The 26,310-nt window shown below is 47.3% G+C and overlaps 1 protein-coding gene across 1 annotated transcript in view; it reads left to right on the forward strand.

Moving 5' to 3' along the window:
* RPA1 (replication protein A1) overlaps positions 1-26,310 on the forward strand; it is a gene marked incomplete at both ends in the record, with an annotated part of 64,251 nt that overhangs the window by 31,101 nt on the left and 6,840 nt on the right. The window contains 2 exons of the mRNA XM_084237858.1: positions 1,269-1,355; positions 2,837-2,932. Of these exons, the coding sequence (XP_084093984.1) occupies positions 1,269-1,355; positions 2,837-2,932 (183 nt within the window). The remainder of the gene's footprint in view (positions 1-1,268; positions 1,356-2,836; positions 2,933-26,310) is intronic.

Raw genomic sequence — 26,310 nt, forward strand, 5'->3', positions numbered from 1 at the left:
CAGATTGATGGAAATACACTGCTGAGGGGAGCAGCAGGCGAGGCAGGAGAGGTCTGCTGTGCTATGTAGGTAGCTCCCTGGCTGGGGATCGAGCTCATGCTGCAGTGGCTGCGGATAGCTTCATAGACTGCGTCTCAACCCCCTGTGCCACCAGGGAGGCCCAACAAAAGAATTCTATGTAACAAAGCCGTTTTTATCTTCTATGGGCTTGCAAAGCTAATACTTGGCTGATGTGAATTATTAACCTTATATAGTTATACAAATTTATACATATTTATACAAAATGCCTATGCTAATCCTTCTCTGTTTACCAGACTTCTGATGAGGGGTGAGAGAAAGAGGGAGAAGACTGTTTTCTAAACTTTCCCTAACCTTTGTCTACTTCATTAGTTTACTTACTCCCAAATCAGTAGCTGTAGTGCTTGCTTCGGCAGCACATATACCAAATCAGTAGCTATAATTATAGAGGCTGAAATAATGTGTACAGCATTTTGAACTTTCTTCTGAGTGTTTCCCCCCCAGCTCTTAATGTATGATTAAGATACTAGATCATCACAAACTTCTAAAAGTTTAGAAATGTGTTTTCTACGAGTGTTTTGACTCTTTAAATTATAGTTTAATATACATAACATTCACCTTTTTAACCATTTTTTGGGAAAGGTTTATTTTATGCATACAAGAACTGGGGTACAGGCCAGAGGTGCAGGAGATGAGAGGATTCACCAGAGACAGAGTGGGGAGCAGAACAGGCAGATCTACTGAAATACACTGCTGAGGGGAGCAGCGGGTGAGACAGGAGAGATCTGCTGTGCCACGTGGGTCAGCTCCCTGGCCGAGGATCAAATTGATGCTGCATGGCTGTAGATAGCTTCATAGTGCTGAAACTCAACCTCTTGCACCACCAGGGAGGCCCTGTTTTAGCCATTTTTTAAATGTGCCGTTCAGTGGCATTAAGTACATTTACATTTTGCAACCATCATCACCATTCATCTCCAGAATTTTAATACCCATTAAACAGTGATTCCCCACTTTGCTCTCTTCTCAGCCACTGGCTACCATCATTCTCTTTCTATCTCTATGAATTTGACTAGGTAGAATGTTTTTAATTTTTAATAAAATTCCACTTAAGCAGTTTTATATAGATTAGTCATTCTTAATTTCAGATCACTGCAGGTAATACTTCTCTCGGTGTTTTTAAAAAATGTATAGACATGTTTCCAAATGGTCAGTAGTCCCCATGCTTAAAAGTTTTGCATTTGTTTTTGCAGAATACACATGCATTTACAGAGATTTTCCAGAATGTCAGCTTTCGAACTTTCATATTCAGGATCAGGGTCAAACTAGAGACCTACAATGTAAGTAAGATCACCCACACAGCAGGTGGGTGGTAGTTGGACAGTTTGTCACCAGCAACAACCTGGTAATGTTAGCTGTCAGTTCATCGCTTCCTGTGTGCCAGACCCAATGCTAAGCACCTTGTGTTTATTACTCATTGCCCCTCCCCTGCCCATTGTCTGTTTTCCTGTGAGGAAACTGAGGGTGAAGCATCATATCCAGTGTCAGACATCTAGGAAGAGGGAAATGCTGTGTGACTATTCCGTTGAAGCTTGGGGATTTTTTGGTGCGTGTACTGACAAAGAATGCTGTGTCTGGTGAAATAATTTCTTCCACACGATTTGGATTCAACAGTATGTGAAACACAGGCCACATGTAGTTAAAATTACCTTAAAAATTCTCTCAGTTGCCTGTAGCATTATGTATTGCATAGTCATAATAAAACAGCATTTATTTACTGAAAGTTAGTGGCCTAATGCCCCTCACATGTATTATCTCACTGGATCCCCACAGTTACCCTTTATGTAGGCACTGCTGTTAATCCATTTTACTGATGGGAAAAAGTAGGCCTCTGAGAATAAGTTCCTTGCCTAAAGTTACTTTAGGCATGCTTGCAAGTGGCGGAATGAAAATTCCAGTCCAGCCAATCCAACTTCAGAGCTTCACTTTTAACCATACTCATGAATGTGACTGTATTTAGTGATTACTGAGCATGGGAAGGTGTGTGAGCTATGCTCTGCGGCCTGTGGGCATCACCCTGTCCTGCTGCGATAGGTGCTCATCATTACCTGAATGTAGATGTATGAGTGAGGAGGGAGAATTCTGAAAACAACCTTGCTTGTTGCAGGGTTTACTCGTTCTGTTTTATTGTTGGACCTTAACCTTAGTACTTGCTAATAAGTATGTTTGTAAGCATTGAATAAGGGCCTCACCTGAGGCATCTGTGATAGGATGTCTGAGTGGGGTGGGATCAGGGAGGAATCTGAACAGTCTCAGTCTCCTCATGGTGTGGACAGGAGAGTGATGTGCAGAGAGGTTGCCTCCCAGAATTGCCGTGGGACCCAAACCTTGTCTTCTCTGCCACAGGGGCTTTTTCTTTTATACCACATTCAGCTTTTCATGAAATGAAAGTTTTCAGAACCAGCTATGTGGCCACAGGCACAGTTTCCCTCTGTGGGCTCCTGTCTGCTCCTCCGGATAAAGAAGTGATCGAACTTGAGGCACCCTTGTAGGTTGAGCCCATCTGGATTCTGTCAGTAGCCCATCTGGATTCTCTCTGTATGTGGGAACACGAGGAAAGGGGCTCCTGTTAAAGGGTGGTTCTGTCCATTTTCACGGCCTCCAAAATCTTGGATTTGGTGCTTATAATTTTTTTTCTTTATTGGAATGACTGAGCATGGCTTGATGTATTGTCCTGCCGGGCTCATTGAAACCACTAAAGCACTGGGGTTATCACTGCTGCTACATGCCACACTCACAAACTGCTTTTCTCTTCTTAAAGGATGAGTCTCGAATTAAGGCCACTGTGATGGAGGCAAAGCCCGTGGACTACAGAGAATATGGAAGGAGACTGATAACCAACATCAGGAAAAACGCAGTAATGTGTTAGGCAGAAGTTTGAAAATAAAGAGCTGAGATGAAATTGATTTCTTTTCACTCCCTGTGTGACAATTCCATATTAGCTGCACAGTGCATAGAGCCTCTTTGTGGTGGACTAAGCATTTTCCCCTCTGTCTGCTTTTGAAACCATTGGTAGGCAAAAGAAAATACACTCCGATAGCTGCGGTATAAACTGTCAGACCTGGGGGCGTCAGCTGGCAGGCAGTACAGTACCGGTCACTCCCTCTGTGTTCAGGCTTTTGTCTTTTTTTTTAAAGATTTCATTATCTTGGAAGCAGGAATTATGTCACAGGCAATTGACCCTAAATCTGCAACAGTGAAATAAATTATGTAAGTAAGGTTTCCACTTCTCCAGTGGTGACACCATCGCAATTTGGGTTCCTTCTCATGAGGGAGAACTGAGAAGTGGTTGCGTGGAACATGGGTATTTTAGTAAGTGTCTTCCTAGAATTCAAAGGCTTTCTTCCTAGAGGTGCCACAGAGTTGTTAATGCTTAGAATGCCAATAGGGTAGAATTATTAATCAAAGACATATCTCTTATATCTGAAAGAATATCCTTCCTTCAGGGTTTAATAGGCTGAGTCAGATGGGCCTGATGTTAATCAAAATTGTCTCTTCTGAGGAAGGTTGATAAGCATTGGCTTGCTGTCCCCTGGGGACATCCAGGCAACTACAAAGCATTGCTTTAGTTTTCACTTCAATCAATGTTGCATTTTGTTAAGTGAATGCACACTTTTCCTACCTATCCATACTTCTTATATTTATGTGTTTCTTTCCCTGATTAAAGCCATGTTAAACAGAGGAGATTGTGAAGAGAGAACTCTATCGTTTCCCTTGCTTTGTTTTAATAAACAGTATATCCTGTGCTTGTGAATCCTACTTTCTTTGAATGCAAAGGGTTCTTGTAACTGGAAAGCAATTAATTAGCCTTCATAATAAATGTTCACTTGGGGGAGATGTTAACTCGTCACAAACTCGAAGATTAGTCCAAGGTATGGAGATCATTCTTTTTAATGTTTGCAGTCCTGAAATACATCTTTTTTTTTTTTCTTAAGACTTTTTTTTTTTAAGATTTATTTTTATTTATTTATAGAAGCAGTGGGTACAGTCAGAAGCGCAGGAGGGTGAGAGAATTCACCAGAGCCAGAGCAGGGAGCAGAGCAGGCAGAAGGACCGAAGTACACTGCTGAGGGGAGCAGCGGGCGGCAGGAGGGGTCTGCGCACCCTGTGGGACCCTCCTCTGGTGGCCGGAGAGCAGCCGGGCATTGAACCGGCGCTGTAGAGGCTGCGGGCAGCTTCGCAACCCAGCGCTCAACCGCTGCGCCACTGGGGAGGCCCCTGATATACATCTTTAAAAGAATGAAAATACTAAAAACAAAAAGCCATTGTGCCCAAAAATGCTGATGATCCGGCACTCTGGGATTTTATTGATGTTTACACAGCAGCCTAACACCAACCAGGCTTTGAAATGTGTGTAGACAGTGAGCTAGTAAGAAAACAGTAATTATGCTACTGGGCTTTTCTGTCAGCAAGCGCATGCTTACTCTGTGTGTTCCTAATCATATTAATTATCTATCTGGTTGCTGCAACCCACCGCTTGACATTTGCACATTTGTCTCCAAGTATCCAGGCAGAGTTGTAGTCAACCTACAGCTGTCGGGGCCTGGTTTTTAATTGGTAGAAGTGCAGCTTGGGGAAGAGTGTGTCACGGCCGTGATGGCAGCCTGTCTGCTTCACCTCTGCTGTCCTCTTCTTGAATGAACCAGGCAGGATTCTCCCTTTCCTCGGAGCAGACATAGAGGGTCTTTTTCTCAGACCCATTAATTGTTTGGACACATTCTAGTCTCAGAAGATGTTCATTGAGCTGCACTTGATTCTCTGGCTGAGGCCTCAATGATTTTTATGGAAGTTCTTCTCTGTCTGACCTTGCTTATAAAGCACTGACTGGAAAATTATAGTCTTCAACACAATTGTGGGTTGGAAGTGGTGATCTAGCTTTCAGTCCAGTAACCAGTCTTTTATATCTACTACTCCCAGCATTCCCTCCTCTCCCACATCTGTCTACCCCGGGAAGAGGGCTGACTGGCAGTGATGCCAGGTGACCACAGGTTGAAAGCAGCATGTCTACAGGGGTGTGATTAGAAATCCATGGAGGGTGAGGTGGGAGGGAGCATCTTGGGGGAGGGAGGCCCCCCCACGGAGGATGTTCAGCAGATTTCCCTACTGAAAAGCCAGATCACCAGTAAAAGAGCATCAGAAATTGGCTCCACTGTTACACTTTTAAGAGATTCTGGTCCCTGAGGAGTGCCTAAATAGATTCTGGCCTACAGTTCTTAGAATTCTCTTGGATATTAGTTTACCTCGAAAGGCTGTTCTTGTTCTATTTCTCATCTTCCACTCGGAGATCAGTGTTTATTTTGCATACACTATGACATCAGTGTGAAGCAATTAGGGAAAAAATCTAATTTTGCCTTTATTTTAAATGGTTCTTGGGTTCCCTTCAGTCTCATTGTGTAGGGGTGGGGAGAGGAGGAAAGGTAATCTGATTTCTGTCCATATTTCCAGTGTTTTATGTTTCCTATTAAAGCCTTGCTAATCTCTAGTGTACTGTTCTGACTTTTTTGAACTGCAGGGTCAAAACTTACCCCCACCCCCACTTTTTTCCCTGAGTGGCCTATCTTCGAAAAGTATAAATAATATTGATTGTGGTATTTAATACACTAATGAAACCCATGGTTATTGACTACATAATTAATATACTGTCTAAAGTGAAGTTTGGCAACCCAGTATATAAAGGTTTATATTGACTGTGTTTCTTTGGCAATATGCCTTCCAGGGTTTTATTTATAGAACATGAAACAGGTTGTTTAGTCTCCTTTCACTTGTTAGAAGGCCGCTCTTCCTGTAGTAAATTGTTTCCTCCTCTCAAAGAGAATTTCTCCCCTCCCTTTATGTGGTTGATAACTCTTAAGTTTTATAATCTACTCTGATGGTGAGAGTTCTGGCTCTTATAAACACTTTTGGAAGTAATCCGTTTTTCTTCAAAAGGATGGAGTTCAGATGTCTCATTTTCATTTCTTTGGAAAAGTCTTCACTGAGTATACTTTATTATGAAACTGTTAAGTTTTGTTAATCTCTTTTAAAAAATGGAAGGGGGGCCTCCCTGGTGGTGCAAGGGGTTAAGTACCGCACTATGAAGCAATCGCAGCCTCTGCAGCACGAGTTCTATCCCCGGCTGGCCGGCCAGGGAGAAATCCACATGGGGATGCAGACCTCTCCTGTCTCGCCTGCTGCTCCCCTCAGTGGTGTATTTCAGTCAGTCTGCCTGTTCTGTTCCCTACTGTCTCACCCCCCGCACCTCTGGCCTGTACCCCAGCTCATAAATAAATCTTAAAAAAATAAAAAATAATAAAATAAATGGAAGGGAATGGGAACTGTTAAGACCATTTCGTACATAAGGAATCCTTATTGATCGTAGGAAAATAAACTGCAGATCAGAAAAAATGAAATTACCCACAATCCCACCGACCAGCAATAACCTACTTTTTTCTATGCACATATGCATATAAATGTAGTTTTAATGAAAGATGGGATTATACTATGCAAACCATCTGTAACACTTCCAGCATATAGGATAAACATCTCTGTCAATAAAAACAGATCTGTGTGATTGTAATTGGTATTAGGCTGTTTAGGTGTGTAAATGTATTGAGGCAGTTGACTTGCAGGGTGCTTATACCTTCTGATTGCTATAAATCCAGCTTTTGATGAGCAGAAACATTTGCCCTTCTTTGAAAAAAAGATTTATTCATACATACAAGAACTGGGGTACAGGCCAGAGGTTTGGGGGGTGAGAGGATTCACCAGAGACACAGTGGGGAACAGAACAGGCAGATGTACTGAAATACACTGAGGGGAGCAGCGGGCAAGACAGGAGAGGTCTGCCACGCCATGTGGGTAGCTCCCTGGCTGGGGATTGAACTTGTGCTGCAGTGGCTGTGGATAGCTTCATAGGTTGTGTCTTAACCCCTTGCGCCACCAGGGAGGGCCCAACATCTGCCCTTTGTGGCACTATGAAAACACATGCCTTTTGTTGTTCTGTTAGGGTCTGATTGGTTTTCCTTTGCCTTAGTCGAGTGATAACTCTAGCCCTGTGTGCCATCAAGGGCTGGCAGATAATTTGAGCAGGCTCTACAGTCCTCTGGAGCACAAGCAGGCAGATTAACGTAGGGAGGACAGGGGAAGGCAACCTTGGGAGCCATGGGTGGTTCGTCCCACCTGTCACCAGAATGGGGCTGTGGCTGTGAAGTGACCTAAACCCTCTTGGTTTCTGCTAGTGTGGCAGAAACAGTCTCTGATTGTCAGCTCTACAAGTCAACCTGATTTTTTTTTATCTAAAGCTATGAATAGTCCACTGTCCACCTGTTCTACCCTCTTAAGTGATTTTAAATCAAAATACGCCATCCCCAAGAACTGTGGTCTTTTTGGAGGAGCAAGGCTTTGTGGCTAAGTAGTAATAGTACAAGTCAAATTAAAATTCAACAAATGGAGAGAGCTCATTGGAAATGAGTCATCAGGAAGGATTTCACAAAGAATCGGGTGATTCGAAACTCCTAAGTTGTAGTTTTCATTTAGATCAGAGACTGTTTGATCTATATGGAAGAATGTGTGCCGCCCCTGATAATAATCATTCATAAATGAATGAGTCGTCATCCATTTATCACCGACAGATGAAGCTTTTAGATGCCTTGAAATATTAGGTAGACGGCACCGAAAGAGACTGGGTTCCTTGTGTGAATAATGCCTGATCACAGTGGGTGTAAGAGGACTTATCAATCGTCAGATCCCTAACTCTCTCATTGGGTTGACAGAAGAGTTTGCAACTTGCCAGTGAATTTGCAGGTGTATTTAAAACGTTGACTCCACCAGCTGGACTATTTTTTCTTCACAACCTTTCAGCCTTGCTCGGCTCTCAGTGGCTGCCTCTTTGTCCCCCCACCTCCCCTCTACCCTGCCCGTTGACAAATCTCAAAATGTCTGATTTTCAAGAAAACAAATTTTTTCAGCCTTGATTATAGACTATGTGACAAACTTAATCCCACCTGCCTCAGGAGAACCATTTCTATTCAATTTCAAAGTAATCATGTAAACTTTTAATAATTGTGAGCCGTTCTTATAAAATCATCGCTTCTCCCTAGTGTATCGCCCAGCTGGTAATTGGAAGCTTGTGCTGTCATTAAAAATGACAGCTTCCTCAGATAACATTCTTGGTGCTTGTAAAATGCAGATAACTCAGCCTATATTTAACTTGTGTGTGGTACAGCTTCCTTTCAATGGTTAGGTAATCACCTGGGTGCCTGGTGAAGCCGGAGAGCTCGCTGCAGGGAGCAGCTTCTGTGTGCTCACGAATGTCCTGCCCGAAAGAACTGGGACTTTTTAAAAATACGCCTCAATTGGACTCTCATCTCCCCGCTCACAGTTGACACTGCTGTTCATATTGAAGTTTATTTATATCTTCAGTCAGCCATGGTACAGAGGTCATTTCTGTTGGCCTAAAATTTTAGAGGCTTATGTGTTTGCCTCGGGAAACTGATCTCCTCAACACTTAGGCTTGTAATGCAAAGCTTGTCTTTTGTATAGCGTTTCTGCTTCCATAGCACCCCTACTCCCACCACCGCCACCAATTTCCTTCTCCACTATTTATTTAAAATGCGGATAGCTTTAGAAAGGCACGTCCCAGTGAAGGAGCTCGCCTCTAATGTGTTCTCTCCAGGCAGCAAACCTTCCATAAAGGAGCCGCTAATTAAGCAGAAAATGGTTTGTCTTGCTCAGCCACATTCCATGAATCTAGCCCTCCATTTAGAAGATGGCAGCATCTTTCTTTAGAGCTGTGATTTTAATACTATTCTTTTGTCTTCCAGCCAGCGGTTAGGGGTGTGAGTGGTGTGGGTTTCACTGTTCCTGTCTTGCCGTCTTTAAGAGGAAGATGAGTTTCCCTGGATTCTCATTGTTAGGAAAATCCTTATTAAAGTTACTCTTGAAGGATCAAACCCACACCCAGACTTCCTGGTTGGAGAGCAGAGCTGTGGGAAGCTGTCATTTGCAGTGGCGGCACGCACTGACTCTCAGGGAAGAGGCCTGGCAGTTAGGTGGGCCTCCAGTCTTGAGGGGCCTGAACGCTCTTCCCCGCTGTTCCCCGCTCTGGCTGGGGGAGAACTACGGGGCGTTGGCAGGCTCACCCAGGCGGCATCATTTGGGCGGATGTGCACGCCACAGTCCTGCCACCCGTGCCTCCTAACAGAACCCTTAGCTCCTGGAGCTGAGGCTCATTCTGCGTGTGTTATTAAAGTGCGGGTGGCGAGGAAAAGCAGAGGCCTCTTAATTAGAGAGTGACATTCCTGCATAGTAGTGTGTTCCATTCGTGGCACAATTGTCACAGCAAATTACCAGTTAGGTTAAATATTGAGCTGGTAGTTCACAGAGCTTCAATTATTTGCTCCACCCCGTCTTCCCCACCCCCTCCTACCCTCGCCATCACCTGCTACCCGGCACTTCTAACTTGATCTTCTGCCAAGTGGTAGCTTTTAAGTGAGGCTTAGAGAAGATACACTTTACAGCTGGAGCAATAAATCTGGCTTTGGGCAAGTTATAGGACACCAGGAACATCTGAATGAGGGGTGCGGTGTTTGCTGTGTGTGGGGAGGAGTGTGCCAGGTGGTCGTCAGGGTCTCCTCACTCCAGCTGTGAAACTAGGTCAGCCAGGGCTGCTAACGTGGGTGTCACTAATATGAAAACCCTATTTAGATGCCACAAGAAATTAAAGTGGAAGACTTGATCCCTTGTCTCAAAATACTAATTGGGAAGGGGAGGGCCCACAAAGTGGAAGAACATGAAACAAGCACAGTAATATAGAGCAGTCGGAGTATGTGGTGTGGGAAAGAAGTGCGAGGGAGGAAGGAACAGAAAGGTGGAGGTTGTCACAAAATGTGTGAGTTGTCAAGGTGAGAAATACGGATTGACAGGAAGAGAGAAGCCCCCTTCAAGCGGAAGGAAGGACACCCTGCGTAGGCACAGGAGGAGATGTGAGCCGGCGCCTGTGAGAGCAAGGCGATTAGCTGCTTCGGGTAGTAGATCTTGGTAGAGAAATAATAAAAGCGATTGCTGAACATCAGGGGAGCGGCCTGGACCTTGATTTCCTCGGAGCTTAGTACTTAAGCCCTTTGGAATGCAGGTCTCAGCCAGTGTCCTTTGTCTTTAATTGACCTTTCAGTGGCTCCCAGAGCTGGAGTTCTGGCGAGCCAGGTACCCAGGAAGATTGCTCCTGTGCAGCCCGCTCTGCTTAGCCAACTAAATAGCTGAGGGAATCCTGCAGGGGATGTTATTGGAGTGTTGTACACTCAATTCCTCACGAGCTTCATGCTGGGCTGCTCATTTTCTTTGGACAAAGATAGACTGGCTCCCTCTCTTGTTGATGGAATGAAAATTCTCGCTTGCATTATGGTTCATGTGATAACTTTGGTGGCGGTGGTGTGGGGATAATGAAGAGTCTCTTAATGGCTCTAGTTAAACCCAGTAATATCACTCTATCAACCATTCGCCGGCTGTGGGAATCTAACCTAGTTTCGTGTTCCTAAACGTCCAAAACCCGCTACTGGCGTCTCAAACGCGCTAATAAGGAACCAGCGGCGGCCGGAGCACACTTGCAAGCCAGTGCTCATTTCGTGATTCGAATTGTGTCTCTTCCCATGCCAGCTCCCCAGCCAAGGGTCAGCCTCTCTGAGTAAACTTGGGGTGTCCGGTCATTTCGGCCGCCGCATCACCCTTCTCTGTCCCTGAGCTGCCGGCGTGCTGTTTCGTGCCTCCAAAGGAAGACAACTCATTTTATTCTGGAAAATGGGGGGAAGAATTTGCTTCAGGGCCCGCCGAGGTCTAATTAGTCCAGCCGGCGAGCGGGGTGTGTTCAGTGTGCGAGGCATGTGTGCACGTGCGTGTGGCGTGTGCACGTGTGCCCGCGGCCAGGGAGCTGCTCCGCCGAGGCTGGGGACCCTGCAGCGAGGCCCACCCCAGCCCTCGTCTCAAAAGAGAAGGCTCCAAAGGCGGGCGTGGCCACCTTGCAACCCCCGCCTTCCTAAAAAAAAAAACGCCCCCTACCCACCAGGTAGGAGCCGAATGTCAAGGCAACTTTTTGATGCATCCGAAAGGATTAGGGCGTGGGGACCACGCAAAGGCGGAGGGCAGAGAAATGGCGAGGGCCGGGGGGAACGCGCGGGCGGGAAGAGAGGTCATTTTAGCCCAAATTAAATAATGGAAATGACAATTATGGACAGCAATGAGAGCAATGATTCGGCAGCCAGAACCACACAACCGTGACAAATGGCCCTCCCGGGGAATGGGGCGCAGCCCCCCCTCCTGGAAGTCGGGAAGGGTCTCTCCCGCAGGCAGGGGCGGAGGCAGGGCCTGAGGCTGCCTGATTTAGCCTGGAAGTTAAAATCGCTGGAGCAGTTTATAGAAACAGCAGAGTGAGCCGTGGCACACAATCAGTAGGCAGGATCCAGAGATGATGGCATAAATGTTTCAAATGTGCTCAGGGTAATTAGTTTTGAATTACCATGTGCATATTTTAAACATTTAAATGATCATCCCAGGTTTTCGAAAACAGTTTCACACGGCTTCACGTCGCTCCCCCTCCCGAGCAGCCTCCCCCCGGGAGAGCAGCCCGCGCCGCGCGCTGGGGACGGAGCCAGGTGGAGCAGAGCCTTCCCGCGGCGGCGGGGAGCGAGCGGCCGCGGCCCGCGCTAAATCCCGGGATCAAGGGGGATTAGGCTGCAGCCCCAGGTCCTGGCACCGCCAGCTCGTCCAGGGCTTTCCTTCCTCCGAGCCAACGCCGTCTGTGCCAGTTTTCCCAAAATGATTTGTTCAGCTTTTAAGTTTTCCTTTGTGCACGAAAACGCAATTGCATTTGGGTAGGGTACCCCCCCCCAACCTTTCCCCTCATCTTATGAAAACCTGGACAGATGGGAAATTTGAGATATGATTCACCAGGTGGTGTTTTAAATGGTGGCCACATCCACCCGCATTCAGGACAAGCTGCGTTCCAGCTACTTCAGTCTCCCTGATGCTTGACCCAGAATGGAAGCAGCAATTTCTATAATGCCCCAATGGGAAGGGCAGAGGTTTTCATGTCGCCACCCCTGGAGCTTCCTCCAGGACCTGTTGGAGGACATGGGCTCTGGTGTCTTACAGACAGCCTTTTGGCTTTGCTGGGAGGTGTTTAAAGTCAGGTCTCTAACTTTATGGACCTGAATTTACAGTGCTGGCTTGGAAAGGCTCTGCCCTGCATCCTTTTTCCCCTGTGAAATGCTGTTTCTCCAGCAGGTGGAGCTGAGAGAATAGAAACTATGAGCCAGTGCCTGGGACCTTTGAGTGGGAGCTATCTATGCCGACATCCTGATTGAATGAAAATTGTTCATTATGCAAACTGTCTGGTTCAATACACAGAGGCAGCCCCCAGGCACAAACCCCAAGTAGTTACTTTCTCTTTCCCCAGATTAGAACATATGAATTGCTTTGATGTAATCTTATAACAAAGCCTAATAGAAATTTTATTTCTTCTGAAGTTGCCTGTCATTTCTTGTTGCCCCCCTTCTTCTGTCCTATTAATACCCTTACAGTCAGGGCTGCGTGCCTGAGTTTAGACTGTATTTGAGGATGGGAACAATGTGTTTTCCTCGGCAGTGGGCCCGGGTTATTTAAATACAGTTATCCTGCCTGCAATATGTTTAATCTCTTGCTTTTTTTTTTTTCTCCCCACTGCTATTTATCATTTTAATGGAATGCTACAGAATATCACATTATGCAATGTGTTTAAATTGATAAATTATATTAGAAAAATATTGGATAGGATTTTTTAATGGTAAGTGGGTTTTGTAGAAATATTTTCTCATTAGTAGATCAGCTACTTGCAGGGTAGAAAGTGTAAGGATTTGGGAATAAGCTATATTTATGACCTATTTGGCTAATTAAAATTAAAGCATAATTTTAGCATGAAGTTCCTGCAAGACTTTGCAGAGAGGGTGGAGGAAGAAACTTGCCCAAATCCAGTTACTTTTAAATGTCAGTTGCCATAACAACTTCACATGAGCCATATTTTTACTTGAAAATTCCTTTTAGGATTCAGTTGCTATAATAATTTGCCTCAGCTCTTTTTAGGAGGCATATTTTCCTATTTTCCTTTTGTGATCATTTCAAAGCTTTCGTTACTGTAACAAAAATGACCATGGAAAGCTCAACTTTTCCTTTTTCCGTGTACAGGTCTGGAGTGTCCCCCAAAATAGAAGGGTGGGCCCTAGAGAATTCTATAGAGACAGCTTTCCCAGGCAGAGGAGAAGTTCTAGGGGTCCTTTGCTACAGGACCCAGTACCCTTCTGGTTGGGAATTATTAAGCCAACAGAATTTTTCAGAGTGAGACTGTTCGGCTTCATTGTGTCCTGGGGGGTTTGCATAGGCAAAGACCCTGTGAAAGAAAGATGTGCCCGCACACGTATTCTGAAGGCCAGTCGGCTGCCATCAACCCGTCCTTCGGTGGAACTACTGGCATTTGACAACTGAGTGAAGCAATCCCCCAAGTATTTACTTAGAAGCCAAGTGGTAGCAGAGTAAAGTTCAGGGCCCTTTCTTTCGCTGTTTAGCTGTTAACCTTAATTCATTAGACAATACGACCTCAGAGAAACACCTGCATCTCAGATCTCTTTTGGCCACAGGAACCCCAGAAGGGACTAGTTGCTGCCAGCCTTCCAGATATCTCTGGCGCCAACCTGGTCATTGATGAGAGCATATTGTGATCCCAAAGAAAAAGTCTGGCAAGTGGGAAGAAAATTTAATTTCAAAGGACTTCTGGCCTATCTCCGCAAAGGAGACTGACCATCCTTGCTCATTTCCTGCATCCCTGGTGGAAGCTGAAATCAGGTCTCTGACTTGACCTGCCACAGCATCAGTGACCACAGCCCATCTTCCTGGTCTTGCCACGGTTCCTCCTCTCATCTTTCCTCCTTCCCTGTCCCCCAACTCTTTGGTGGGATCTCAAATTGTGGTGACCCTTCTGGGACTCTGAAATTCACAAAGAGAGCACAGAATTCCTGCAAGGAAGACAGCAGAGAGAGGGACTCTGATCCCTAGCCCAACATCTCTCCCTGCCAGGAATCCACGCTGGCGTCCTAACCTTTGCAGTGAGGGAAATGTCTGTCCCTCCACCTCATAGGACAGAAATGAGAACAAAATACAAAGGTTTGTAGGAAAGAGAAAGCATGACACATTCCATAAATGTACAAGTGCTAATAATTATTTTATTTCCTCCTTGTGTGATTGGCGGTAGGGAGCTTATTCTCTAGAAAAATCACCCAGGTTGGCAACACGAGCTGCTCTTTTCAAACCTCAGTGATGTGCCTCTGGAAGAGACTTCGGTGAAGGCTGGCATCTGCTTGGGAATGTTCAACATTTTGATTGTTCTGTACACGTCCACTGAAATGTAATACTTGACATTTCTCAAGCACCAGTTGTGCTTTTTTTAAAAAAAAAAAATTAAAGAGTGTAACTGAACTATATTTTCAGGGAAATTGATATAAAACATTATTGCTTGGTTGAGATGTGACGCTGGAGTTTCTGCTTCGTTCTCTCTCACCCTCCTCTGAGGAGTTCTGTCCTCTCCTCACCTTCTAGCTCCAGGCACAGGAAGCACACAGTTCCTTCTGGAGGAAGGCAGTGTGTGTTGGGGGTGGGAGGCAATACAAGGACTCTGTGGTTAGCAAGATCTGGGCTCACATCCTACAACTTCCACTTACCCGACTTCAGAACTCATGGATAAAGCGTAAATGATAATAATACAAGCATGTCTTTCAGATCTGTTGTGAGGATTAGAAATAACACACATAGGGCCTCCCTGATGGCGCAGGGGTTAAAGACAGTGCCATCAAGCTATCACCAGCCACTGCAGCATGAGTTTGAGCCCCAGTGGCCAGGGAGCAACCCACATGGTGCAGCAGACTCTCCTGACTGGCCCGCTGTTCCCCTCAGCGGTGTATTTCGGTAGATCTGCCTGTTCTGTTCCGCACTTTGTCTCTGGTGAATCCTCTCACCCCCTGCACTTCTGGCCTACACCCCAGCTCTTGTCTGCATAAATAAATAAATCTTTAAAAGAAAGAACACACATAAAGCATCTAACCTATAGTGGGCTCCATGCAAAGATTGCAGTGAATGCCTTTGGTCAGTAAGGCCGAGCTGCCACTGCCCTGTGATATCTTGGGAATATTTTAATTACCTTACTGATTAGAATGAGGCAGCTCTGGGCACCTGGTAGTGATCTTCCTTTCTAGAAATCCTGAAGGCAAGCCCAGGACAGTGGTAGACATCACTATTGGTAGGTCGGTCGGTCGATTTTGACTCAACGCAAGAAAATGTTTTTTAATTACCAGAAACATAGGTCACTTGAGAATTTAATGAGCATCCATCCATTTTCCATTAGGAAAAAGTTGGTAAATATTTGTGAAGCCCCCAAAGGAGAGGAGCCTTATGATCGGCCTTTGCAACTCTGAGCTTTAGGTGGAGACAGACTTGGAGGAGGAACATCCTGGCTTTGCTTTTTGACTCAATACTCTTCTTGGGTTTCCTTCCTCACTGGGGTGTCTCTGGGCAAGACACTCTGCTGTGGCCTGCCATCTGAGATACCGCCAAGAGAAGGTTCTAGGGACTGAGTGACTCTCTGAGAGGAAGTGGTTTTGAAAGGTGTTGATGTTGTTTTTGGAGTCAGTGGGTTTGGAGTGTGGGGTCCTTGGGTTCACTCTGGGAAAGGTTTCACCAGAGCTCCCCTCTTAGCGGCAGGCAGCGAGTTTCCCAGGCGAATTTCTCCGGGAGACAGAGACGTTAGTTATATTTAAAGAACAGACTTATTAGGAAGAGGGGACAGAAGAATGAAGGACACTTGCATAGACCCCAGCGGGCAGGAAGAGCTGCCCCAAAAGGGACAGGTTCGCTGAGAGCGGCCTGCGTGGTTGCAGGCGGGCAGCCTTGAGGAGAGCAGCCTCCGCTGAGGGAGGTCAGTGAAGAGAAGTCCCGGAAGACACAGGTCACGGGCAGGCAGGAAGCTGCTGCCCTGCAGAGGAGAGAGTTGGTGAAAAGAAACAGCTGCCTAGTCACAGGGGGGCAGAAGGACTGCTTCCCCGAGCTTGTGCAGAGACTGCACTGACACAGTCTTCTCTTTGGGAGGGGCCTGACCTGTTTGCTGCTGATTTTGGAGACCCGGAGACAGTCTTGGAGATTCCACAATGGGCTCAGTCTCCCTATCTTTAACCTCAGGTCAGGGTATCTGTGCTCCAGACACTTCCTACAGCAGTCTGATTCCTGCTTGGATCTTATGCCTTGTGATAAGACCCAGGAGCCCAAGGATCTTGATTTCCATAGTTGGATTAATGGTCACGTTAATACCCTTCTGGTTTGAGAAAAGGCTTCATGAGACAAAATCAAAATCACGGGTGCCCTGAGGTCTGCTGGGAAAGTGCCACTGGCAGGGTAGTTAACTTGGGTAGTGAACTCTGCCCTGGGAGCAGTTCTCCAAAGGGTACTGGCTGTCACAGTGAGCTGAATGTTGGCCCCCACAAAGATACATCTCACAAGATCTATGACTGTGACCTTATTTGGAAAAAGGGCCTGTAAAGAGGCCTCCCTCGTGATGCAAGGGTTGAAGACAGTACTATCAAGCTGCTGCCAGCCACTGCAGCATGAGTTTAATCCCTGGCCAACCAGGGAGATGACCCACACAGTGCAGCAAACCTCTCCTGTCTCACCCACTGCTCCCCTCAGCAGGTGAGTCAGGAGAGGTCTGCTGCGCCATATGGGTAGCTCCCTGGCTGGGGTTCGAACTCGTGCTGCAGTGGCTGCGGAGAGCTTCGCAGGTTGTGTCTTAACCTCTTGGGCCACCTAAATAAATCTTTTTAAAAAAGAAAGAAAGAAATGGGCCTCCCCGGTGGTGCAGCGGTTGAGCGCTGAGTTGCGAAGCTGCCCGCGGCCTCTGCGGCGCCGGTTCAATCCCCGTCTGCTCCCCGGCCACCGGAGGAGGGTCCCACATGGCGCGCAGACCTCTCCTGCCGCCCGCTGCTCCCCTCAGCAGTGTACTTCGGTCCTTCTGCCTGCTCTGCTCCCCGCTCTGGCTCTGGTGAATTCTCTCACCCTCCCGCGCTTCTGACTGTACCCAGTGCTTGTATAAACAAACAAACAAATAAATAAATAAAATAAATAAAATATGCCTCTAAAAAAAAAAGAAAGAAAGAAAGAGAAAGGGACTTTACAGATGTAATTATGTTAAAGGCCTGGAGATGAAAGCATCCTGAGTTACATGACCCTAAAGCCAAGGACCAGTATCCTTAGAAGGGTTGAGAACACATGGGAGAGAAGCCGCTGTGGAGACAGAGGTGGAGATTGGAGTAGCGCCCCTCTAAGCTGAGGAGCATGAGGGCTCGCTGGCAGCTACACAGGGGAGGCCTGGGAGAGATTCTCCCCTGGAGCCTCCAGAGGGAAACAAGCCCATCAACACCTAGATTGCAGAGTCAGCCTCCAGAACTGGAGAGAATGAATTTCTGTTGTTTTCAGTCACCTAGTTTGTGGTCATTTGTTTCAGAAGCCCTAGGGGATGGGTACAGCTGCTGTTCTGCAATCTCTCTCAGCTGGGTCAGTGTGGGGAGATGTGGGCTTACACGAGTTTGCATTGAATCCCATACCCCACTGTGATCCCTCACTCCTGAGCTGCTCTGCTGGGTCTTTCAACTCAGACCTCACTCTTCTCCATCCCCAAATGCTTCCTGGTATCTGCTTCCTTTTGCATCAGGCACAATTGGGTCGTAGTCCCAGTGGCTGGCGTTTTATTGCTTAGTGACGCCTGAGCCACAGCATGAATGAACACAGGGCCCTCGGGCCCCATGCAAAAAAGGCACCTCGCCAAACAGGAAGCACCTTTTGAAAATAACCAAAAAGAAAAAGAAGGTAACACCAAGTATGCAATCAACAGCTGCCAGCCACAAATGTCATCTGTTTTGACCTGGACGCGCTGTCTTCCTCTCTTCTTCAGCATCGTATTCTGAGGTGACCAAGGCCAAGTGCCCCTTGATGCTTTCATGAAAGACTTGGCACCGTGCTCTGCACCTCACTGGGTATGGTCCCTCAGCAAAGTTTTTAGTTTAAGGAGTCTGGGGTTTTGATCTGGAAAGCACTAGGGATATAAGACGGAAGGTCCAGCAATGACATGCTGGGAAACAAGCAGGACCAATACCATTTTCCCTGGAGCTGCAGATCAGCAGGCAAGGGCTCTGGAGGCGGGTGGTGCCAAGGGTGGGAACACTGGCTCACCCCACCGTCCCAAGTGCACCCAGCTCTCTGTTTTCTCCTGGGAAGACCCCTGAGCTTCTGAGAGCTATGGCAGCCTCTCTGCTTTTCAGAAAGACACGTTTCTTCACTGCACAGCCCAGGATTAGCATGGAAATAGAGATATCATTCTTTAGGGGACCTCTGTTGACATCTCCTTCACACATCAGTGTTGGGGAATCAGTCCCTGGGCTGTGCTCTGAGGAGGGAGGAGACAGTCATCCTGCCTCCTGGCAGGTGGTACCATGGAACACCTGCACTGGGCCTGTCGCTGGCCGTCGGGGTTCTCCCAGCCAGGCTGGTGTGACTGAGGAGCAGTGGCCTTTCTTGTTCTCAGAACTAATAAGAACCTTTCAAACCTTTTCTCTATTCTCTCTTTTTTTTTTTTTTTTTTTTTTTGTCCTGTTAATATTCTTTTCTGTCTGTGTGAAGGCACGCAGCACCAAGTGCTGCTGAAAATGAAGGGAGCTGTCAAAAGTCAGAAAGGAAGGGGGAAATGAAATGTTACCCTTTATCAGCCTCAGCTGAAAGGTGCATGCTGAGTGCCTGGCTCCCAGCAGGGTGAGGCCTGCACCAGCCGGACAGGAAGCCAGCACTGGGCCCTCTGTAAACGACGCAGCATTGAAAGGACATCCATTTACCTTCCATGCACCTCTGTGTCGCCTCTTAACTACCAGCAGCATCTGACTTCCGAGGAAGCCTCTGGAAGCCCATGGAATCCATTTCTTCTCCTTCCTGGGAAGATGCTGTGGCATCACGGATACAGAGTGGCGACGCACTGTGTGGCAACACATTGTGATTTGGGGGAGAAGGTGATGATCTGAAAGGCAGAGAGATGTCAGGAGAGGATCATCTCCTTTCTTCTGTAGAAAGGAGGCATCTCTAATGGAGTCCTTAGCGGCAGTGGGGGAGGGGTGCTGGAGGGAGCCGCTGGAAGCTGCAGCCTGAAGTGTAAATATGATGATTGTTGTCTCTTTCACGGGAAGTAAATAAATCAGCTCGATGTAGATTGGAGAGGTGGCTGGTGCTGCTGTGTACTTACACGCGTCCTGAACCTGGCCTCTTCAGAGTGCTTCAGACGTTGATTCATTACGCCTTCCACCAGCCCACCCAGGGCGGGAGGTGGAGAGAGTTATTATCCTGACTCTAAACCAAGGGACTGAGAGAGGTTAAGAGGCAGTAAGTTGGGAGCAGGAGACAGCCGTCCCAGCAGCCCATCCAGTGCTTCTGCCACTAGATCATGCTCCACTTAGGAGCAAGTAATTGTCAGCTAACCTATTTTTCGGGGGCTAATTTCAGCATATGAGGAGGGCTTTGTCTCCTCTGTATATTTCTTTACCTGAAAAGTGTATGAGCTTATGGAGCAGGAAAGAATGATTTTAATCATGCACCAAGCTTGTCTGGGGCGGCCAAGTGAGAGAGAGCTCGTGCTGACCCTCCTCAGCCCCTTCTGCACATGGAGGAAAACCTTGGGAGGGGAAATGAATGGTCTGGGTGGAATCATGAGCCTTGGGTTTCATGAAAATGTGGATCCAAATTTGTTTTCTCATTAAGAAGGTGTTGACCAAGTGTCACAAGGAAGGGCTCAGCCTGGGTGAGGTTGCCAGATGCTTCAGCCGTGGGTTCTGCTCTGCAGGCCGTGCAAGGCAGTGGAGGAACAGCTGGGGTTTGCAAATAGGTGGAAAGTGCATGAGCCTTTGTCATCCCAGGTCCAGAGTTCAACTCTGACTGTAGCCTGGGAAGACAGGCAGTGAAGGGGGTGAGATTCAGACCCGGAGGGGCAGTGCTTTGGAAGAATTCTCTGCAGTGCTGCTGCCATGCATCGGACCTTCTGAGCTTCTCTGTACCCAAGCCCCACTGCTCTCCCGGGGCAGCTGAGAATGGGAGGTGAGAGCAGGCGTGTTGCCACAGGAGCTCTGTCATGTGTGTTACCAAGGAGCAGGTGAGCAGAGGAAACTGCCTTGTGGGTCCCCACAGACCAATTTCCTCCAGCCCAGCAAGTGTGCAGAGCCTCCAAGTCCCACACATCAGGGTGGCCGCTGCTCCGTGTCTCACTGAAGGTATGGCAGACGGGTGCAAACCCAGCGCCTCCAGGCACCAGGGAAAGAGCATGGCTCCTTCTCCGAAGGAAGGCACATCTGGGCATGCCTGCCTGGGCATCACCTCCGCCTCTGTGTGTCTCTGACAGGGAGAGGAAGCAGGAGGAAGCGGGAGGAAGTCCCTGTTTCTTAGCCTGAAGACACAGGGCCCGGCCTGATCCCAGCTATACTGGCAGGCCTGATGGGACGTAATGGTATGTGCTTAGCGCTGCTGCAGTTACCTGCCGCCATTACAGCTGTAGCCAATGCTCTCTCGGTCCCCCCTTGCCATCCCTCCCTTCAGCCCCTTCTCCTCCCACCCTCCCCCTTCTCTCTCTGTTCTCACCCTGCCTCTCTGCTGAATTCTGCATTGACATCAGCACTTCCAAAAACAACAACAAAGGAAAGTAGGTCACTGGCAGTTCCAGGTCGGAACAGGGCCCTGGTGCCAGCTGAGTCAGGGAGAGAGACCCATCTCACAGAGAGCAGAGGCACACCCCAAATTCCGTGCCTAATGCCCTACTAATGGAGCTCCCCCCTGTATTCTTAGGGGGGAGAGTAGACAAATGCAAATGCACCTTATGTTTGCATAATGGCTCACAGGGGGCTCCTGCACCAGGGGCAGCACCCCACACATTTGCTCTGGTACTGGGGTTCAAGGGACTCAGGGTACATGAACCAGGTCTTATGAGTGTAAAGCCAGAAAATACACACATTTATTCCCACAGATGTATGCATAGACCTGATGGCTCTGCCTTCTCTGCCCTGCTCCTTGGGGCTTCCCGCAGAATAGTCCCTGTGCTCTCTGGTCGTGAAACTCCCAGTTCTAGTAGAAAGATTACCCAACACGCTAATTGGGACTCCTGCTATGATTAAAAAGAAATTTCAGATTAGAGCCACCATGCCACAGCACTCAGGAAGAAAACAACTCTTTATAAACCCAGCAGGAACAGACTTTAGGGTGTTTTTTAATTCTAATTTTGAGAGAAACTGCTTCTTGCTTTTATGTTGCCCACGACGAGTCAAATACAAATAGCCACCAGGTAGGGTCCAAACCATAAAGACAGGGGTACTTGCAAGGAGAGAAAATTACAACTTCCCCCTCTTTTTAATACCACAGCAGTAATGGAGTTACTTCTGTACGCCCAGATCCTGCCTCAGCCAGCACCTTTGGCCTCCTGACTTGGGAGGTGCCTCCATTTATTCCGGGTCAGTCTTGGCCCAAGATAAAACGTTTATGAGCAGCCAAGGGTGAGGAGCACATTTCAATCAAGCTCCCTGCAGCGATTAGCTCTGGAGGTCCCCAGAGGTGGCTGGGAAAATTTGAGCTGTGGTCAGTAAGAGGCAGGCACAGAGATGAGGGCAGCACTTCTGAATGGTTTTACTTGCAGGGCTGAGCTCATCGCATTGATACTTTTAGATGTCATTAGCTTGGGGAGGGTAGGCCCCAGGTCCCCTGGGCGTCTTACCTTTTTCAAGTTGCTCCTCTTGTTTTGGGAGGCAAAAGTCCTCCCGCCTCCTTTTCTACCTCGACCATCAGCTCCAAGCACCCTAACCCTAGTCCAGATTTAAAACTTTAATTATGAATCCAAATCCTCCTCTAAGGGAACGGAACCATTTGACTTTATGTAAATAAAGCCTCTCCTTAATATTGGTTTCATTAAAAAAAAAAGAAAGAAAGAAAGAAGAAAGAAAAGAACATCAATGTTTGCTGATGGAAGAGTATACTTGTCTTTAAGGGTAATTGGCTAATTATTGCAGATAATTGTCTGCAAATAAATGGAGAGGTAGACAATACAGAGGAAGGAGACTGAGAGAAGGGCACAGGTACGCAGGCCCTTGGACCTCAGTGGGGTTGGAACCAAGGAGGCACAGGTAAGGACTACACTGTCTGACACCTCTAAAACCACTGTTCCCAGGGTTTGAGGTTCCCCAGAACAACAGAAATCCAAGAAGAGTTGGAGGGCCTCCCTGGGGTCGCCAGCACTGACTCGACCCACTGGAGACATTAAGAAACAAGCTACTAGGGGGCCGGAGGGGAGGGATTGGGGTCAAAATAAGGGGGTTGCAATTGTATGGGGAATATAAAAATAAAATTTATTATTAAAAAAAAGAAACAAGCTACTGTGCACCATTAGTTCTTTTTTTTTTTTTAAAGATTTATTTATTTATGCATATAAGAACTGGGGTATAGGCCAGAGGTGCGGGGGATGAGAGGATTCACCAGAGACAGAGTGGGGAGCAGAACAGGCAGACTGATTGAAACACACTGCTGAGGGGAGCAGCGGATGAGACAGGAGAGGTCTGCTGCACCATGTGGGTAGTTCCCTGGCCGGGGATCAAACTCGTGCTACAGAGGCTGCAGACAGCTTCACAGTGCTGTGTGGTGCTTAACCCCTTGTGCCACTAGGCAAAGCCCCCCAAAAGAGATCTTCTTAAGATACCTCTCTCCCAACCAAAAAACAAGGACATGGATTCGGAATAAAAGATTATCTTTAGATTGAATAAATTTGGCATAGTGAAAAGTTTGCTACATTAATGTTTCATTGCAAATCAGTAAAATCCCAATTACAGGCAAACCTTGTCTTCAAAGTGGCATTTGGAAACCTCTGCTCCCAGGGAGTCTGCTGCTGCCAGTTGCCACAGCTTTTGGAATGGAGAGGAAGCAGAGAGCCTGGGTTCAACATGCTGTTGTCTTCTGGTAACCCCGCCATCCTTTTTTTCATACTCATTTCGCTTGTGTGAGAGAATGGGGAAGTCCAGGGCCTCCCTGGTGGCACAGGGATTGAGACGCAACCTATGAAGCTAGCAGCAGCCATGAGTTCGATCCCCGCTAGGGAGCAACCCACGTGGCGCAGCAGACCTCTCCTGACTCCCGTGCTGCTCCCCTCAGCAGTGTGTTTCAATCAGTCTGCCTGTTCTGCTACCCACTCTGCCTCTGGTGAATCCCCTCGCCCCCCGCGTCTCTGGCCTGTACCCCAGCTCTTATATGCATAAATAAATAAATATTAAAAAAAAAAAAGAATGGGGAAGTCGACTTTTGGTCACAGCCGAACTAACCGGGAGTGACGGTTTCCCCACAGCCTTATAGCTTTTCTTTTTTTCTTTTTTTTTTAAAGATTTATTTATTTATTTATGCAAGCAATGGGTACAGTCAGAAGCGGGGGGAGGGTGAGAGAATTCACCAGAGCCAGAGCAGGGAGCAGAGCAGGCAGAGGGACCGAAGTACACTGCTGAGGGGAGCAGCGGCTGGCAGGAGAGGTCTGCGCGCCATGTGGGACCCTCCTCCGGTGGCCGGGGAGCAGCCGGGGATCGAACCGGCGCTGCAGAGGCTGCGGGCAGCTTCGCAACCCAGCGCTCAACCGCTGCGCTTGTCCTGGCGGCCAATGATGTCATCCCGAGGGCAGAGCGCCACCTATGGGTCAGGGTGGGGAGCTGCAGCGACACCTGGGATCACCTGAAGGTTAAATTCGTGGACGTCTAGACCCTAGTTCTTAACCTTTGTAAGTATCTGATAAGCTCTTTCTTGAAACCTGCACATTCCCATAAAGTCTTGCCTCAAATTCCAGGAGGCTTATGGACTAACTACACCCCTTCCTTTCCCGCCCCCAACCCTCGTATGGACCTTAGTTGAGAACCCTGAAACTAGGCAATCATTTCTTATCTGGATGATAAATATATACTTAAAACCCTAATGTTTCAGGACCTCCCCTGGTGGTGCAGCGGTTGAACGCTGGGCTGCGAAGCTGCTGCAGCCTCTGCAGCGCCGGTTCGATCCCTGGCCACCGGGAGGGTCCCACATGGCGCGCAGACCTCTCCTGCCGCCCGCTGCTCCCCTCAGCAGTGTACTTCGGTCCTTCTGCCTGCTCTGCTCCCCGCTCTGGCTCTGGTGAATTCTCTCACCCTCCTGCGCTTCTGACTGTACCCAGTACATGTATAAAAAACAAAACAACACCCTAATGTTTCATTCAGAAATATCCAAGCAAAAATTTGACCACTTATATCTTTATCCCTATCAGAAGTTTTATTTTTTCCTTATCAAAGTTGTTTAAATATTAAAAGAAACCTCTACCTAAATAGGTAAATATCTTTAACAAAAAAATATTTATAAGTAAAAAAGCAAAAGAATGTGTAGTTTTGGGCCTCACTGGTGGTGCAGGGGTTAAAGACAGTGCTATCAGCATGAGTTCAATTCCGGGCTGGCCAGGGTGCAACCCACATGGTGCAGCAGACCTCTCCTGTCTTGCCTGCTGCTCCCCTCAGCAGTGTGTTTCAGTCAGTCTGCCTGTTCTGTTCCCCACTCTGTCTCTGGTGAATCCTCTCACCACCCCACACCTCTGGATTACACCCCAGTGCTTGCATGCATAAATAAATAAAAGCAAATAAATAATGTGCAGTTTTGCAAGATGTTACCATCGAGGAAAACTGGGTGAAGGAACTCCCTCCTTGTACCTGTTTTTTTTTTTGGGGGGGGGTGGTGGGGGCAGACAACTTCCTGTGAACCTATATTTCTAAATAAAAATTTGTTAATGGGGGCCTCCCCGGTGGCGCAGTGGGTTGAGTGCAGCGCCGTGAAGCTGTCTGCAGCCTCTGCAGCGCGGATTTGGTTCCCAGGCAGCAACAGAGATACCCACTTGCAACAGAGATACCCACAGAGATACCCAACAGAGATACCCACAGACCTCTCCTGACTCGCCGGCTGCTCCCTTCAGCAGTGTTTTCAGTCCATCTGCCTGTTCTGCTCCCCACTCTGTCTCTGGTGAATTCTCTTGCCCTCCTGCACCTCTGGCCTGTACCCCAGTTCTTGCATAAACAAAGAAATCTTTTTTAAAAAATTAACAACAATGAAAAAAAGTAAATATTAAAAAAATTTAATGGAAAAAATTACAATGATAAATTATAAAAGTTATAACATCATTTAACACAAATTAATATGTGAACTAGTGATGGCCTGCTCATTTTAAAGCCAATTTTCTATTAGACAAGTCAAAATTGGAAAGCAATTTTGAAAATTTATGAAAATATTCCAAACAAGCAAAGCAGACATATTTTACTGAAAATTGTGATGGTGCTCTCAAGTTAATTTTTCAAACAAACAAAAATAGTGAAAAGAAAATACAAGTTTCCAGAACAGTTCCAAGGCTCACAAAAACTCTGAGGAGAGATCAGGCATTAATTATTAAAAATGCTTGAAGCACAAGGTGTTGAAAAAAGATGCAGCCATTTGAGGGGTCCCAGTGATCTAGCCTGGGGGTGTTTAAAGGGGTCAGGAGAGCAGAGATAACCTCTAGGAAAAATAGGAAGTGAGGTCTTCTGACTTTCAGGGCTTTTGCAAAGTGGTTCTTCCTAGCCTGAAATTCCTCAGTGGGAGGGAAGGGTTAGGTTCCCTTGTGTGCTCCCACTCTTAGCCCCTGGCCTAAGGGATGAAGGTCTCCACTGTGACAGCCTGAAGCTGCAACTGGCCCCAAATGCCCCGCTCCTCCTGCTAGGGGAAGGAAGCACAGAGTTCTGTTGGGTGAGGCCCTTTCTTGGACTTGCAGCCCAGGTGTGAATAACAGGGAAGTCTGCTTTTCCATTTGCAAGATGGGGGTGACAAATCTCCTCGGGGTCATTCCGGTTCATTATGTGTGTCTATGAGGGGGCCTTAAAGGCCTGAAACACTACTAGTTCTAAGTTGCTTTTTCATCTTCACTCATCACTGGCCTTAGGAGAGAACACGGATGCGGAGGAAGATGTGCATGAAGACAGCGCCAGGGCCTGGTGCAGCGTCTCTGGGGCAGCTGTGGGTCTTGGGCCCAGAGAAATGAAGCTGTTTCTGAGCGAGAAGGCTAAGGGGAGTGGGCCAGAGGAGACAGCTTCTGGTGGGGAGGAA

This window comes from Talpa europaea, assembly GCF_964194135.1.
Source record: "Talpa europaea genome assembly, chromosome: 7".
Classification (NCBI taxonomy): domain Eukaryota; kingdom Metazoa; phylum Chordata; class Mammalia; order Eulipotyphla; family Talpidae; genus Talpa; species Talpa europaea.